Source organism: Lepidochelys olivacea (genome assembly GCF_965140295.1).
Source record: "Lepidochelys olivacea isolate rLepOli2 genome assembly, chromosome: 2".
Classification (NCBI taxonomy): domain Eukaryota; kingdom Metazoa; phylum Chordata; order Testudines; family Cheloniidae; genus Lepidochelys; species Lepidochelys olivacea.
In genome coordinates, this window is record NC_140412.1 from 259161256 (window position 1) to 259174294 (window position 13039).

General features: G+C 43.0%; 1 protein-coding gene across 1 annotated transcript in view; it reads right to left on the minus strand.

Annotated features, from left to right (window-relative positions):
* Positions 1-1232: 1232 nt before the first annotated feature.
* The window catches only part of VILL (villin like), a 66340-nt gene continuing 54533 nt past the window's right edge, over positions 1233-13039 (minus strand). The window contains exons 18-20 of the mRNA XM_084619069.1: positions 9300-9368; positions 5955-6215; positions 1233-4472 (exon numbers count right to left, since the gene is read on the minus strand). Coding sequence (XP_084475195.1) covers positions 4359-4472; positions 5955-6215; positions 9300-9368 — 444 coding nt within the window. The 3' untranslated portion in view covers positions 1233-4358. The remainder of the gene's footprint in view (positions 4473-5954; positions 6216-9299; positions 9369-13039) is intronic.

Consider the following 13039-nt stretch of genomic DNA (forward strand, 5'->3'; position numbering starts at 1 on the left):
CTAGATTGAGATGGCAGTAGAGGTGGTTTTGAAAAAAATTGATAAATTGAACAGTAGTAAGTCACCAAGGTCAGATGGCATTCACCCAAGTGCTCTGAAGGAACTCAAATACAAAATTGCAGTATGTGGTATGTAACCGATCCCTTAAATCAGCCTCTGTACCAGATGATTAGAGAATAGCTCTTGTAATGCCCATTTCTAAAAAAAGTCTCCAGGGCTAATCCTGGCAATTACTAGCTGGCAAACCTAGCTTCAGTATCAGGCAAATTGGCTGAAACTATAGTAAAGAACAGAATGATCAGACACATTGCCAAACACAGTATGTTGGGGAGGCATCAACACAGCTTTTGTAAAGGGAAATCAAGCCTTGCCAATCTATTAGAATTCTTTGAGGGTGTCAACAAACATGTGGACAAGGGTGATCCAGTTGGTCCAGTGCCCTTGAACTTTCAGAAAGCCTTTGACAAGATCCCTCATCAAAGGCTCTTAGACAAAGTAAGCCATAATGGGATGAGAGGGAAGGTCTTCTCATGGATCAGTAACTGGTTAAAAAATAGGAAACAAAGGGTAGGAATAAATGGTCAGTTTTCACAATGGAGAGAGGTGAACAGAAGAGTCTTCCAAGCATCTGTCCTAGGACTAGTGCTGTTCATAAATGAGCTGTAAAAAGGGAAAGCAGTGAGGTAGCAAAGTTTGCAGATGATACAAAATTACTCAAGATAGTTAAGTCCAAAGCTGATTGGGAAGTTACAAAGAAATCTCACAAAACTGGATGACTGGGCAACAAAATGGCAGATGAAATTCAATGTTGATAAATGTGAAATAATGTTCACTGGAAAACATAATCCCAAATACACATACCAAGTGAAGAGGTATAAATGAGCTTTTACCACTCAAGAAAGAGATCTTGGAGTCACTGTGGATAGTTCTCTGAAAACATCTGCTCAATGTACAGTGGCCATCAAAAAAGCTAGTAGAATGTTAGGAACCATTACAAAAGGGATAGACAATAAGACCAAAAATATCATAATACCACTCTATAAATCCATCGCACACCCACACCTTGAATACTGTGTGTAGCTCTGATCGCCCCATCTCCAAAAAGATATAATAGAATTGGAAAAAGTAGAGAGAAAGGCAACAAAAATGATTAGGGGTAGGGAACAGCTTCCATACAAGGAGAGATTTAAAAGTCTGTGACTGTTCACCTTAGAAAAGAGACGACTAAAGGGGAGATTTGATAGAGGTTTATTCAATCATGAATGATGTCAAGCAAGTGAATAAGGAAGAATAGTTTACCCCTTCACTTAGCACCAAAACCAGGGGTCACCCAATCAAATTAATAGACAGTGGGTTTAAAAACAAACATCTTCACACAATGCATTGTCAACCTGTGGAATTCATTGCCAGGGAACATTGTGAAGGCCCAAAGTATAACTGGGCTCAAGAAAGAGTTAAATAAGTTCATGGAGGATAGATCCATCACTTGTTATTAGCCAAGATGGTCAGGGATGCAACCCCCATGCTCTGGGCATCCATAAACCTCTGACTGTCAGAAGCTGGGACTGGATGACAGGATGGATCACTTGATAAATTTCCCTGTTCTGTTCATTCCCTTTGAAGCATCTGGCACCAGCCACTAATGGAAGACAGGATACTGGGCTAGATGGACCATTGGTTTGATCCAGTGTGGCCATTTGTATGTCAATTGTCTGATGCCTGAATATGCAGTATTGTTGTAGCCCTGCTGGCTTTGCCCTGTGCATCATAGATCCCCCCCCTCCCATTGACTTCGATGATCTTTGGATCAGGCTTTTAAAGCAAAACAGGGACAGCACTAATACAGAAAATAAATATTCAGGTATTGAGTATGAAACCAGAATGAAGAATGTTACCACTTCTTAAATACAAGACTGTTTAGAACCTATCACCAATTCCAATCCAGCGTAGCTCCGCAGCAACCAAAATTTGTTACCATCTGTTGGCTAGTTGGTGGCCTATATGATATGAGTTGTTGGCCTAAAGGATTGTCTACACTGTACACCAATGCACACTATGATTTCTAAAGTGCACCATGTTGCACACTAATTGACCCATGTAGACCCTGCTGGTGTGCACTAAAAATTCCTTAGCGGCCTTAGTCCAGTTCTAAAATGGACAAGGGTCCAGAGCACCTGGTGCTATGTTACTACAAATAATAAGAAAACTTGTTAAATAAAAAATGATTAAAATCACTCATATTTTGTACAGATGCAGAAGCCAGGTGTGGCATGCTGTACCTCAAAGCAACACCCTGGAAACCCCCTATTCACCACTGTCATATAATTAATGATATATTTTGTACAAAGTGCACCTTGTGAGGTACCATTTGACATCTGTATCTGTTGAACGTTAATATCCTGTTGGATTGTATGTACAACAGTTGTATGGGAAGTTATGAAGTTTTATGTGCATGTTACTGAACTACATAATGAGGTTGGGTACACCCACAACCAGCCTTTCAGATACAACAATGGAGGAGCCAGATGCTCTGATGGCCCATTAAAGAGAATCCATGCTCCCAATGACCATCCCAGAAGACTCCACAGATAGCACACATAGGATTCTCCATTATCTATGACGAAGGGGCGGCGGACTCACACGTCACAAGCATAGGTCTTTCCAGCAAACTGGAAGAAATTATAAAGCGGGGAAGTGACATCATGACTGGGCCTTACTCCCCCCATAACTCAACACCTGGGAACACATCAGGAGGATAAAGACTTTGAACTGGGGAGGGTGGTCCTGGACTGGAGGAGAGAGTTCAAGCCTGTGTATTGAAGTTCTGTGACCTGTTTGTACCATCTGTCAGGGTAAGGCACGGCTTGATTCAAATCTTGTTCAGTTTAGAGAACTCAGACTGCAAATTAATTTTTATTTCTTAGGTAACCAACATTGATCTCTATGCTTACTACTTACAATCACTTAAAATCTACCTTTCTGTAGTTAATGTGTTTTATATTTTACCTGAAACCGTGGGTTTTGGTTGAAGTGCTTGGGAAATCTCATCTCAGTTTACAAAGGCTAGTGTGTGTCCTCTCCACATCGAGGGAGGGGGTTGACTGGGTAATGAACTTATACTGGTCAGGCTTCTGACTGGGGCAAGGCAGCACAACTCTGAGGTGCAAGGCTGGGGAGTGGAGGGGAATTGGCTGAAGCCTCTCTATTGTTAGTTCATGAGTGGCTGGGAAAAGCATTCATGTAACTCAGTTGGGCGTGTCCCTGCCTGAGGATGTCTGTGTAACACCCTTAAAGCATGACTTTTGGTTGTTTATGTGCAATCACTGCTTGGGTTTGAACGGAACAAAGCTGAAACTGGAGCCATGGTCACACTGATTTTTTACAGCTGGATCCATTAAATTGTAATCACCCATGTGCCCCAAATCAAAATTCAAAAAGTGATATGGAATGTGCTCTTTGTACCCAGAGCAGAATGTGGGGGCAGAGAGATCGAGGGAGGCCCTGTGGAGACAAAAGGACCACTTTCTGCTGTTGGTTATACCAGTGAAAACCTAATAGCTTCCCTAAGACTCCAATCCTGCAATCCGATGCACATGGGCAGACCCTTATATCAGCGTGAATCCAGGACGTGAATCCACTGGTGTCAATAGGGCTCTGTATGGAGCAAGGATTCAGCACACAGCTCTGATGGTAAAAGTCAGGCCCTGACCCAGCTCTGGAAATTGACAGCAGCCCCTGGCTCTCTGTCTCTGCTTTCTTTTCAAATTTAAGTCATTTAATAAATTAAAAATGTTATTTTTTGAGCCAGGTTCTGATGAATTTTACTCAAACATTTATTATCCTTATTCCTTACTGGGAAAAAGCCACTTGTGGGAGCTGGAAGTTGTCAATCTGAAAGTATCACTCATCTACTCTACTTTGGCTACTCCGTTCCCACTACATCTTTGTATTTGTCCTGCCTCATCTCAAACCTGACAATTGAGCAACCTACCATGCAGTATTTATATTCCACAATGAAAATGTGGCAACTGTCACACTGTGTACAATGCACTAATTCTACACTGACAGGTCTTTGCAGCTACTGGCAATAATGGTACAAAACTGGCAAGCAAATATCAAAGCATTGAGTCAAATCTTCAGGAGATGGCTCTCTAATTTCCACTGTTTGCTGGGAGGAAGGAAGAGCAGTTCAGTGAAGCTTGTCTGACTCTAGAGGTTGCAGCTGTGCTTGGCTTGGTTTGGGTGGATTGGTTTTGGTTTTTGCATAGGTTTTTTTGACAAGTATCTGCATTCCCCTCCTGTGGCTACAGAAATCATGATTTCATTCCACAGCCAGCAGGTGCAGGACAGTCTCTGCTTCAAAACAGTCCATGCTGTTTCTTCTCGTTCTGCTGCTTCCATCTGGGCATCTGGTAGAACTCATCCTTGGATTTCCCAAAGATATCGTGGAAGTCTGCATCAGATAGATAGAACTGCAGAGGAAAACAGTCACCCTCAGTTAGTATCTTTTGTATAGGATGAAGTTTACACCCCCTTGCAGAATCCTAAAATTGAAGTGGTGCATAGTCCTTGTGGTGCCCTCCACAGTGCTACTGATGTACACAGCACCACACAAGGAGAGAAGGGCGACAAGCACATACTTCCTTGCCCCACTGAGTTTACAGCCTAAAGACATGTGATGGGCTGAATAGAGTAGAATTATGACATGCCCAGAAGCGTGAGGTGGAGCTAGTAATTTGGAATGTTCACACACTCCATTACTGCTTCCTTATGCACAATGCACCCAGAACAACCATTATGCAAAGTGGGTGAAATTCATCCCTTTGCAGAAGTTCATACAAGGCCTATGTACCACTTAGGTCCTGACTGACAGCTCAAATAGGACTTAATTGGTGCATAGATCTCACGCCAGCCCTTTGCACCCAGCTAAATGTCCCCCATGGCTGAAATGTTTCCATTAAAGTTCATTGTTGTTGTTTTTTTTTTAAACGGAAAATGGCTATTTTGTCAAAATAGAAATTTCTACAGGACAACATTTTGGGGAGGTTTACACTTGCACTGTGGCGCTAAAAGTTCAGATGAAGATGGATACCCCTTTCCGACACTGTCAATTGCTATCAGACATGCTGTCCCCAGATGATTAGGCCCTTGTTGAGCCTGGATCATGCAGGGATGGTGCACAAACATTAGGGCCAGAAGAAAAATTTTGAATGCAACCTTTGCCCATCCGAGAATGGGGTTTCATTACCATCTGTTTTCGAAGGGAAGAGATCGAATTTTGCAGAATTTTCTGCGGCGGAAAATCTAAATGAAACATTTGATTTGTCAACACAAAACAAAACTCTTCATTTCATTTGGGGTCAACCTTAATCTCTGTGCCATAGCACCTCCTGGGAGTTGTAGTCCTGGATCCCTGGTGCCCATGTCCAATATGGGCCTTGTACCCTTGCTGGACTATAGACATACAGAAATCTTTTATTTCAACTGAAAGTGTCCAAATGAAACATTTACATATTTCTGAATCAATGAGTTTTGGAAACGTTTCTTCCAAGGAAAGTTTCAATATTTCACCTTTTTGTCCCAATCTGGGATGAAAACAAGTATAGAGTTATTAGAATTTCCCATGAGACAGAAAGCCCAGCTTTTAATCAGCGTTACTGAACAATCACCCTTGTGTTTAGTATGATGACCACCCTAATTCTGATGAAGTGAGCTGTAGCTCACGAAAGCTTATGCTCTAATAAATTGGTTAGTCTCTAAGGTGCCACAAGTCCTCCTTTTCTTTTTCCTAATTCTATTGTCTATCCTTTCCTTGGTTATCCAGTGAACTCCCTTAGCCTGAAGCAAAGCTTAATAAACCTAGAGAGCAATAGGTCTCACGTAGCCGATCATTTCAACTAAGTTCAATGTGCAACTGGAATGACATCAACTCAAAGCTCAGACAATTCTCTCACCTCTTTTTTAGCGGGGTCCACAGCTTCTGGAAGTTCATCCACTGTCTTGTTGATCAGCACCTCTCTGGGATAGGCTTCATTTCCATTTGTTACTGCTGAAACTACCGAAGGGGCATTGTTGTTCTGACAGTTGCTGGTGCTGTTGACGCTGCTGTTGGGGTGTCGTTTATGTGCAGGTGAAGTTCTCTCCATTCTTGAACCAGTGGGGCTGGCAGATTTACTGTTTGCATTTCTCTTGTTCAGACTGGCATTGTTAAGATCCTGCGGGGTACAGGAAAGCCTGTCAGTACAGTGACATTGGGCAGGTGCAATAGACCTGTGGATGACTTTGTGATTTCCTGGAATGTTTATTCCTGCCTGGGGCTGGTGGGTCTTTTCTTAGCAGGCGATAAGTTGGGTTAAAATATCAAAGGGGAGCGGTCAGGACCTATTGGTCCATTGCTAAGGACCCTCAAGCTGCAGAGAGAACTGGTAGCCCGTAATATTATTCAATATAGCAGCTTCTCCTCAATCATCAGACATTATGTCATGGTGTTAGAACCCAGATGCCATGGTGATTGTAAACTTTACAAATATCCGGTCAATACCGCTTACAGCAGCCTGGCTTTTCTACTCATGACGCCTTGGCAAAGGCCTGCGTAAGCCGTCAAGGAAAAGGTCGGAAGTTTTCTAAATTGTCATGCTCATCTACTTCCTCTCCCCAGACTGCGGTCTCTCCCTGTGTGGCTCAAAACTGGCTGGCCAGTAGCGTCTCCCTGCCCTCCTTCTAAAAGTCACACTGATCCAATCAGGGGATGGAAACAATACCATATGACCAATCACAGCTAACCAATCCAGCTAAAATTTTGAATACCGTAATCCTATTTTTATTTTATTTTTTGTTTTGCAGTCGCACCCAGGAGCCCGTCACAGACCAGGACCCATAGCGCCAGGTGCTGTACAAATATAGAACAAGACTGTCCCCGTTGAATCCATACATTTATCATTGGTATTCACCATCATTAATAGCAGTGCATAGTGCTGAGATTGCACTGCCAGTACAAACTGCTCCACCAAAGATCCCTGCCCATTGATTTTTTTTTTTTGTATATGTAACTTATATAGCCGCTGTCCAGAAGGCCAAGCCATGCCATCAGATGCCTTTGTGCAGCTGTGGTTGAAGCTTATGGGAGCTATGTGTAGTACAGAAGGTACAGATCATTATACCTATTTCACTGAGAGTTACACAAAGACACACGGATAATACTTTGAGACCATACAATAACCTAGACACTGTGGCTTCACATTTACTGCTCTAACCAGTGCATTACATTATAAAACCCCAATAAAAATAAAGAATATAACAAATAGAAGAAAGGGGAACTTGATAGTAATGAGTATAAATGACATGTTAGAAACTGTAGAAAATTGATAAGGGAAGCAAAGGGACACTAGGAGAAATTTATGGCCAGCGGAGTTAAGGCCAACAAGAAGTTTTTAAAATATATTAGGAACAAAAAAAATCCTGTCAATGATACAGGTCCATTACAAGATGGAAATGGTATATTTATCACTAATAATTCAAAAAAGGCAGAAGTGTTCAATAAATATTTTGGTTCTGTATTTGGCGGGAAAAGGATGATATACTCTCATCATATGATGATGATAATACTCTTTCCATTTTGCTAGTATCTCTGTAGGATGTAAGACAAAAAACTACTGCAGTTAGATATTTTAAAATCAGCAGGTCCAAATAACTTGCATCCAAGAATTTTAAAAGAACTAACCAAGGAGCTCACTGGACCACTAATGCTGATTTTCAGTAAGCCTTGGAGTACTAGGTACGTTCCAAAAGATTGGAAGAATGTTAATGCTGAGCCAATATTTGACAATGGTAAATGGAATGACCTGGGTAAGCTGCAGCCTGACATCGATCTTAGGCAAGATAATGGAGCAAATGATGCAGGACTCAATTAATAAAGAATTAAAGGAGGGTAATGTAATTAATGCCAATCAACATGGATTGATGGAAAATAGATCCTGTCAAACTAACTTGATATCTTTTTTGATCAGATCACGTTTGGTTGATAAAGGTAATAGTGTTGACAAAATAGACTTCTGTAAGGCATTTGAGTTGGTACCACAGGACATTTTGCTTAAAAGCTAGAATGATATGAAATTAACATGACACACATTAAATGGATTAAAAGCTGACTAACTGATAGGTGGCAAAATTAACTGTAAATGGGGAACTGTCATTAAGTGGTTGTTTTTCCAGTGGGATCTCGCAGGGATCAGTTCTTGGCCCTATGCTATTTAACATTTTTATCAATGACCTGCAAGAAAACAAAATGATTACTAATAATGTTTGCAGATGACACAAAAATTGGGGGAGTGGTAAATAACGAAGAGTACAAGTCACTGATTCAGAGCTATGCAGATCGCTTGGTAAACTGGGTGCAAGCAAATAGTATGCATTTTAATATAGCTAAATGTAAATGTATACATTTAGGAACAAAGACAGTAGGTCGTACTTATAAGATGAGGGACTATCAGTGACTCTGAAAAAGATTAGAGGGTTATGGTGGATAATCAAGTGAACATGAACTCCCATTGTGACTCTGTGGCCAAAGAATCTAATGTGATCCAGGGATGTATAAATTAGGAAACCTTGAGTAGGAGTAGACAGGTTATTTTACCTCTGTATTGGGCACTGGTGTGACTGCTTCTGGAATACTGTGTCCAGTTCTGGTGTCCACAATTCAAGAAGGATGTTGATAAATTAGAGACGGTTCAGAGACGAGCCGTGAGAATGATTAAAAAGGATATAAAACCTGTCTTATAGTGACTGACTCAAAGAGCTCAATTTATTTAGCTTAATAAAGAGAAGTTTAAGGGGTGACTTGATTACAGTCTGTAGCTACCTACATGGGGAACAAATATTTAATAACGAGCTCTTCAGACTAGTAGAGAAAGGTCTATCACAATCCAGTGGCTGGAAGTTGAAGCTAGACAAATTCAGACTGGAAACAAGGTGCAAATTTTCACAGTGAGAGTAATTAACTATTGAAATAATTTACCAAGGCTCATGGTGGATTCTCTATCACTGACAATTTTTAAATCAAGATTGGATGTTTTTCTAAAAGATCTGCTCTAGAAATTATTTTGGGGAAGTTCTCTGGCCTGTGTTACACAGGAGGTCAGACTAGATAATCACAATGGTCCCCTTCTGGCCTTGGAATCTATGAATCTTTTGTTTACCAACAGCAAGTGGTCCTTTTTACTCAGGTAATAGAAACAAGCTTTTAGCCAGGGTAGCACAGGTAAAATCTAGATGTTCCAGCTACAAGTTCTGTGTCCACTCACCACTGTGATCTCTGATATAGCAGACACATCTCCTAAGCTATTCTTCATCTCCTCGTAGGACTTGCCATCCTAAAGGTAAAGAGAGTTATGAGAATCAGACTCCACGAAAAGGCCACTTTTATTTCAGTGAGCAAGTTCAAACTGCAGTTACAATGTACTCCTGCTCCTCAAACCAGCATCTAGGTCAATACCACATGAGTTGGGATGCAGAATCCCAGGAACTGCTGCTGCAAGATAGGAACCACATGCAACTTTGAGATCTGCATCAGTCTCCGAGTGAATTAAGAGCTCATGCTGCATCACTGGGTGCATTAGTATGGAGGGAAAGGCATGGCTCTGGTGCAGAATGCACTTTATACCTTTGCTATGGCCTCCATTTATCTCCTGCCTATCTGTCAGGGGATGGGTGGGATCTGGGAACAAACACAATGCACAGGTCCTCTGCACTGCCTCTGGGGGTTCCCTGGGACCTGCTAGTTATGGGATCCTAATCACCTGTCCCTTTTGCAAGGGTGGGCAAATCCCACCCCCACTGAAGAGAGAATTTGTAGTAATCCCCCACAGTGCAGAATTGCAGCAATTCCCTATCCCCTGGACAGGAATAACCAGTGTAGGGGAACCACATGGCCCTGAAAGCCATAGGGATGCCAACTCTTATGACATCTGGTGTTTTCCTTAAAGCCCCAGCTCCTGGAGTCATGGGATTATGTGAGAATCTCAGCTGTCATTGAAAAACAAAGTTGTTAGCCTTTGTGGTTGCAAGGAAAAGCTTGAAAATAGATGATTCCTAAAGACTCCAACACCAGAAGGCAAATAAAAAGAACCCAAGATTTATTACTTTTTACAATCCTATGATTTTTAAGCCAATCTCATAGAATCATAGAATATCAGGGTTGGAAGGGACCCCAGAAGGTCATCTAGTCCAACCCCCTGCTCAAAGCAGGACCAATTACCAGTTAAATCATCCCAGCCAGGGCTTTGTCAAGCCTGACCTTAAAAACCTCTAAGGAAGGAGATTCTACCACCTCCCTAGGTAACGCATTCCAGTGTTTCACCACCCTCTTAGTGAAAAAGTTTTTCCTAATATCCAATCTAAACCTTCCCCACTGCAACTTGAGACCATTACTCCTCGTTCTGTCATCTGCTACCATTGAGAACAGTCTAGAGCCATCCTCTTTGGAACCCCCTTTCAGGTAGTTCAAAGCAGCTATCAAATCCCCCCTCATTCTTTTCTTCTGTAGACTAAACAACCCCAGTTCCCTCAGCCTCTCCTCATAAGTCATGTGTTCCAGTCCCCTAATAATTTTTGTTGCCCTTCGCTGGACTCTCTCCAATTTATCCACATCCTTCTTGAAGTGTGGGGCCCAAAACTGGACACAGTACTCCAGATGAGGCCTCACCAATGTCGAATAGAGGGGAACGATCACGTCCCTCGATCTGCTCGCTATGCCCCTACTTATACCTCCCAAAATGCCATTGGCCTTCTTGGCAACAAGGGCACACTGCTGACTCATATCCAGCTTCTCGTCCACTGTCACCCCTAGGTCCTTTTCTGCAGAACTGCTGCCTAGCCATTCGGTCCCTAGTCTGTAGCTGTGCATTGGGTTCTTCCATCCTAAATGCAGGACCCTGCACTTATCCTTATTGAACCTCATCAGATTTCTTTTGGCCCAATCCTCCAATTTGTCTAGGTCTTTCTGTATCCTATCCCTCCCCTCCAGCGTATCTACCACTCCTCCCAGTTTAGTATCATTCGCAAATTTGCTGAGAGTGCAATCCACACCATCCTCCAGATCATTTATGAAGATATTGAACAAAACCGGCCCCAGGACCGACCCTTGGGGTACTCCACTTGATACCGGCTGCCAACTAGATATGGAGCCATTGATCACTACCCGTTGAGCCCGACAATCTAGCCAGCTTTCTACCCACCTTGTAGTGCATTCATCCAGCCCATACTTCCTTAACTTGCTGACAAGAATACTGTGGGAGACCGTGTCAAAAGCTTTGCTAAAGTCAAGAAACAATACATCCACTGCTTTCCCTTCATCCACAGAACCAGTAATCTCATCATAAAAGGCAATTAGATTAGTCAGGCATGACCTTCCCTTGGTGAATCCATGCTGGCTGTTCCTGATCACTTTCCTCTCATGCAAGTGCTTCAGGATTGATTCTTTGAGGACCTGTTCCATGATTTTTCCAGGGACTGAAGTGAGGCTGACTGGCCTGTAGTTCCCAGGATCCTCCTTCTTCCCTTTTTTAAAGATTGGCACTACATTAGCCTTTTTCCAGTCATCCGAGACTTCCCCGGTTCGCCACGAGTTTTCAAAGATAATGGCCAATGGCTCTGCAATCACAGCCGCCAATTCCTTCAGCACTCTTGGATGCAACTCGTCCGGCCCCATGGACTTGTGCACGTCCAGCTTTTCTAAATAGTCCCTAACCGCCTCTATCTCCACAGAGGGCTGGCCATCTCTTCCCCATTTTGTGATGCCCAGCGCAGCAGTCTGGGAGCTGACCTTGTTAGTGAAAACAGAGGCAAAAAAAGCATTGAGTACATTAGCTTTTTCCACATCCTCTGTCACTAGGTTGCCTCCCTCATTCAGTAAGGGGCCCACACATTCCTTGGCTTTCTTCTTGTTGCCAACATACCTGAAGAAACCCTTCTTGTTACTCTTGACATCTCTGGCTAGCTGCAGCTCCAGGTGCGATTTGGCCCTCCTGATAGCATTCCTACATGCCCGAGCAATATTTTTATACTCTTCCCTGGTCATATGTCCAACCTTCCACTTCTTGTAAGCTTCTTTTTTATGTTTAAGATTCGCTAGGATTTCACCATTAAGCCAAGCTGGTCGCCTGCCATATTTACTATTCTTTCGACTCATCGGGATGGTTTGTCCCTGTAACCTCAACAGGGATTCCTTGAAATACAGCCAGCTCTCCTGGACTCCTTTCCCCTTCAAGTTAGTCCCCCAGGGGATCCTGGCCATCTGTTCCCTGAGGGAGTCGAAGTCTGCTTTCCTGAAGTCCAGGGTCCGTATCCTGCTGCTTACCTTTCTTCCCTGCGTCAGGATCCTGAACTCAACCAACTCATGGTCACTGCCTCCCAGATTCCCATCCACTTTTGCTTCCCCCACTAATTCTACCCGGTTTGTGAGCAGGTCAAGAAAAGCGCCCCCCCTAGTTGGCTCCTCTAGCACTTGCGCCAGGAAATTGTCCCCTACACTTTCCAAAAACTTCCTGGATTGTCTATGCGCCGCTGTATTGCTCTCCCAGCAGATATCAGGAAAATTAAAGTCACCCATGAGAATCAGGGCATGCGATCTAGTAGCTTCCGTGAGCTGCCGGAAGAAAGCCTCATCTACCTCATCCCCCTGGTCCGGTGGTCTATAGCAGACTCCCACCACTACATCACTCTTGTTGCACACACTTCTAAACTTAATCCAGAGACACTCAGGTTTTTCTGCAGTTTCGTACCGGAGCTCTGAGCAGTCATACTGCTCCCTTACATACAGGGCTACTCCCCCACCTTTTCTGCCCTGCCTGTCCTTCCTGAACAGTTTATAACCATCCATGACAGTACTCCAGTCATGTGAGTTATCCCACCAAGTCTCTGTTATTCCGATCACGTCATAGTTCCTTGACATCACCAGGACCTCCAGTTCTCCCTGCTTGTTTCCAAGGCTTTGTGCATTTGTATATAAGCACTTGAGATAACCTGTTGATCGCCCCTCATTCCC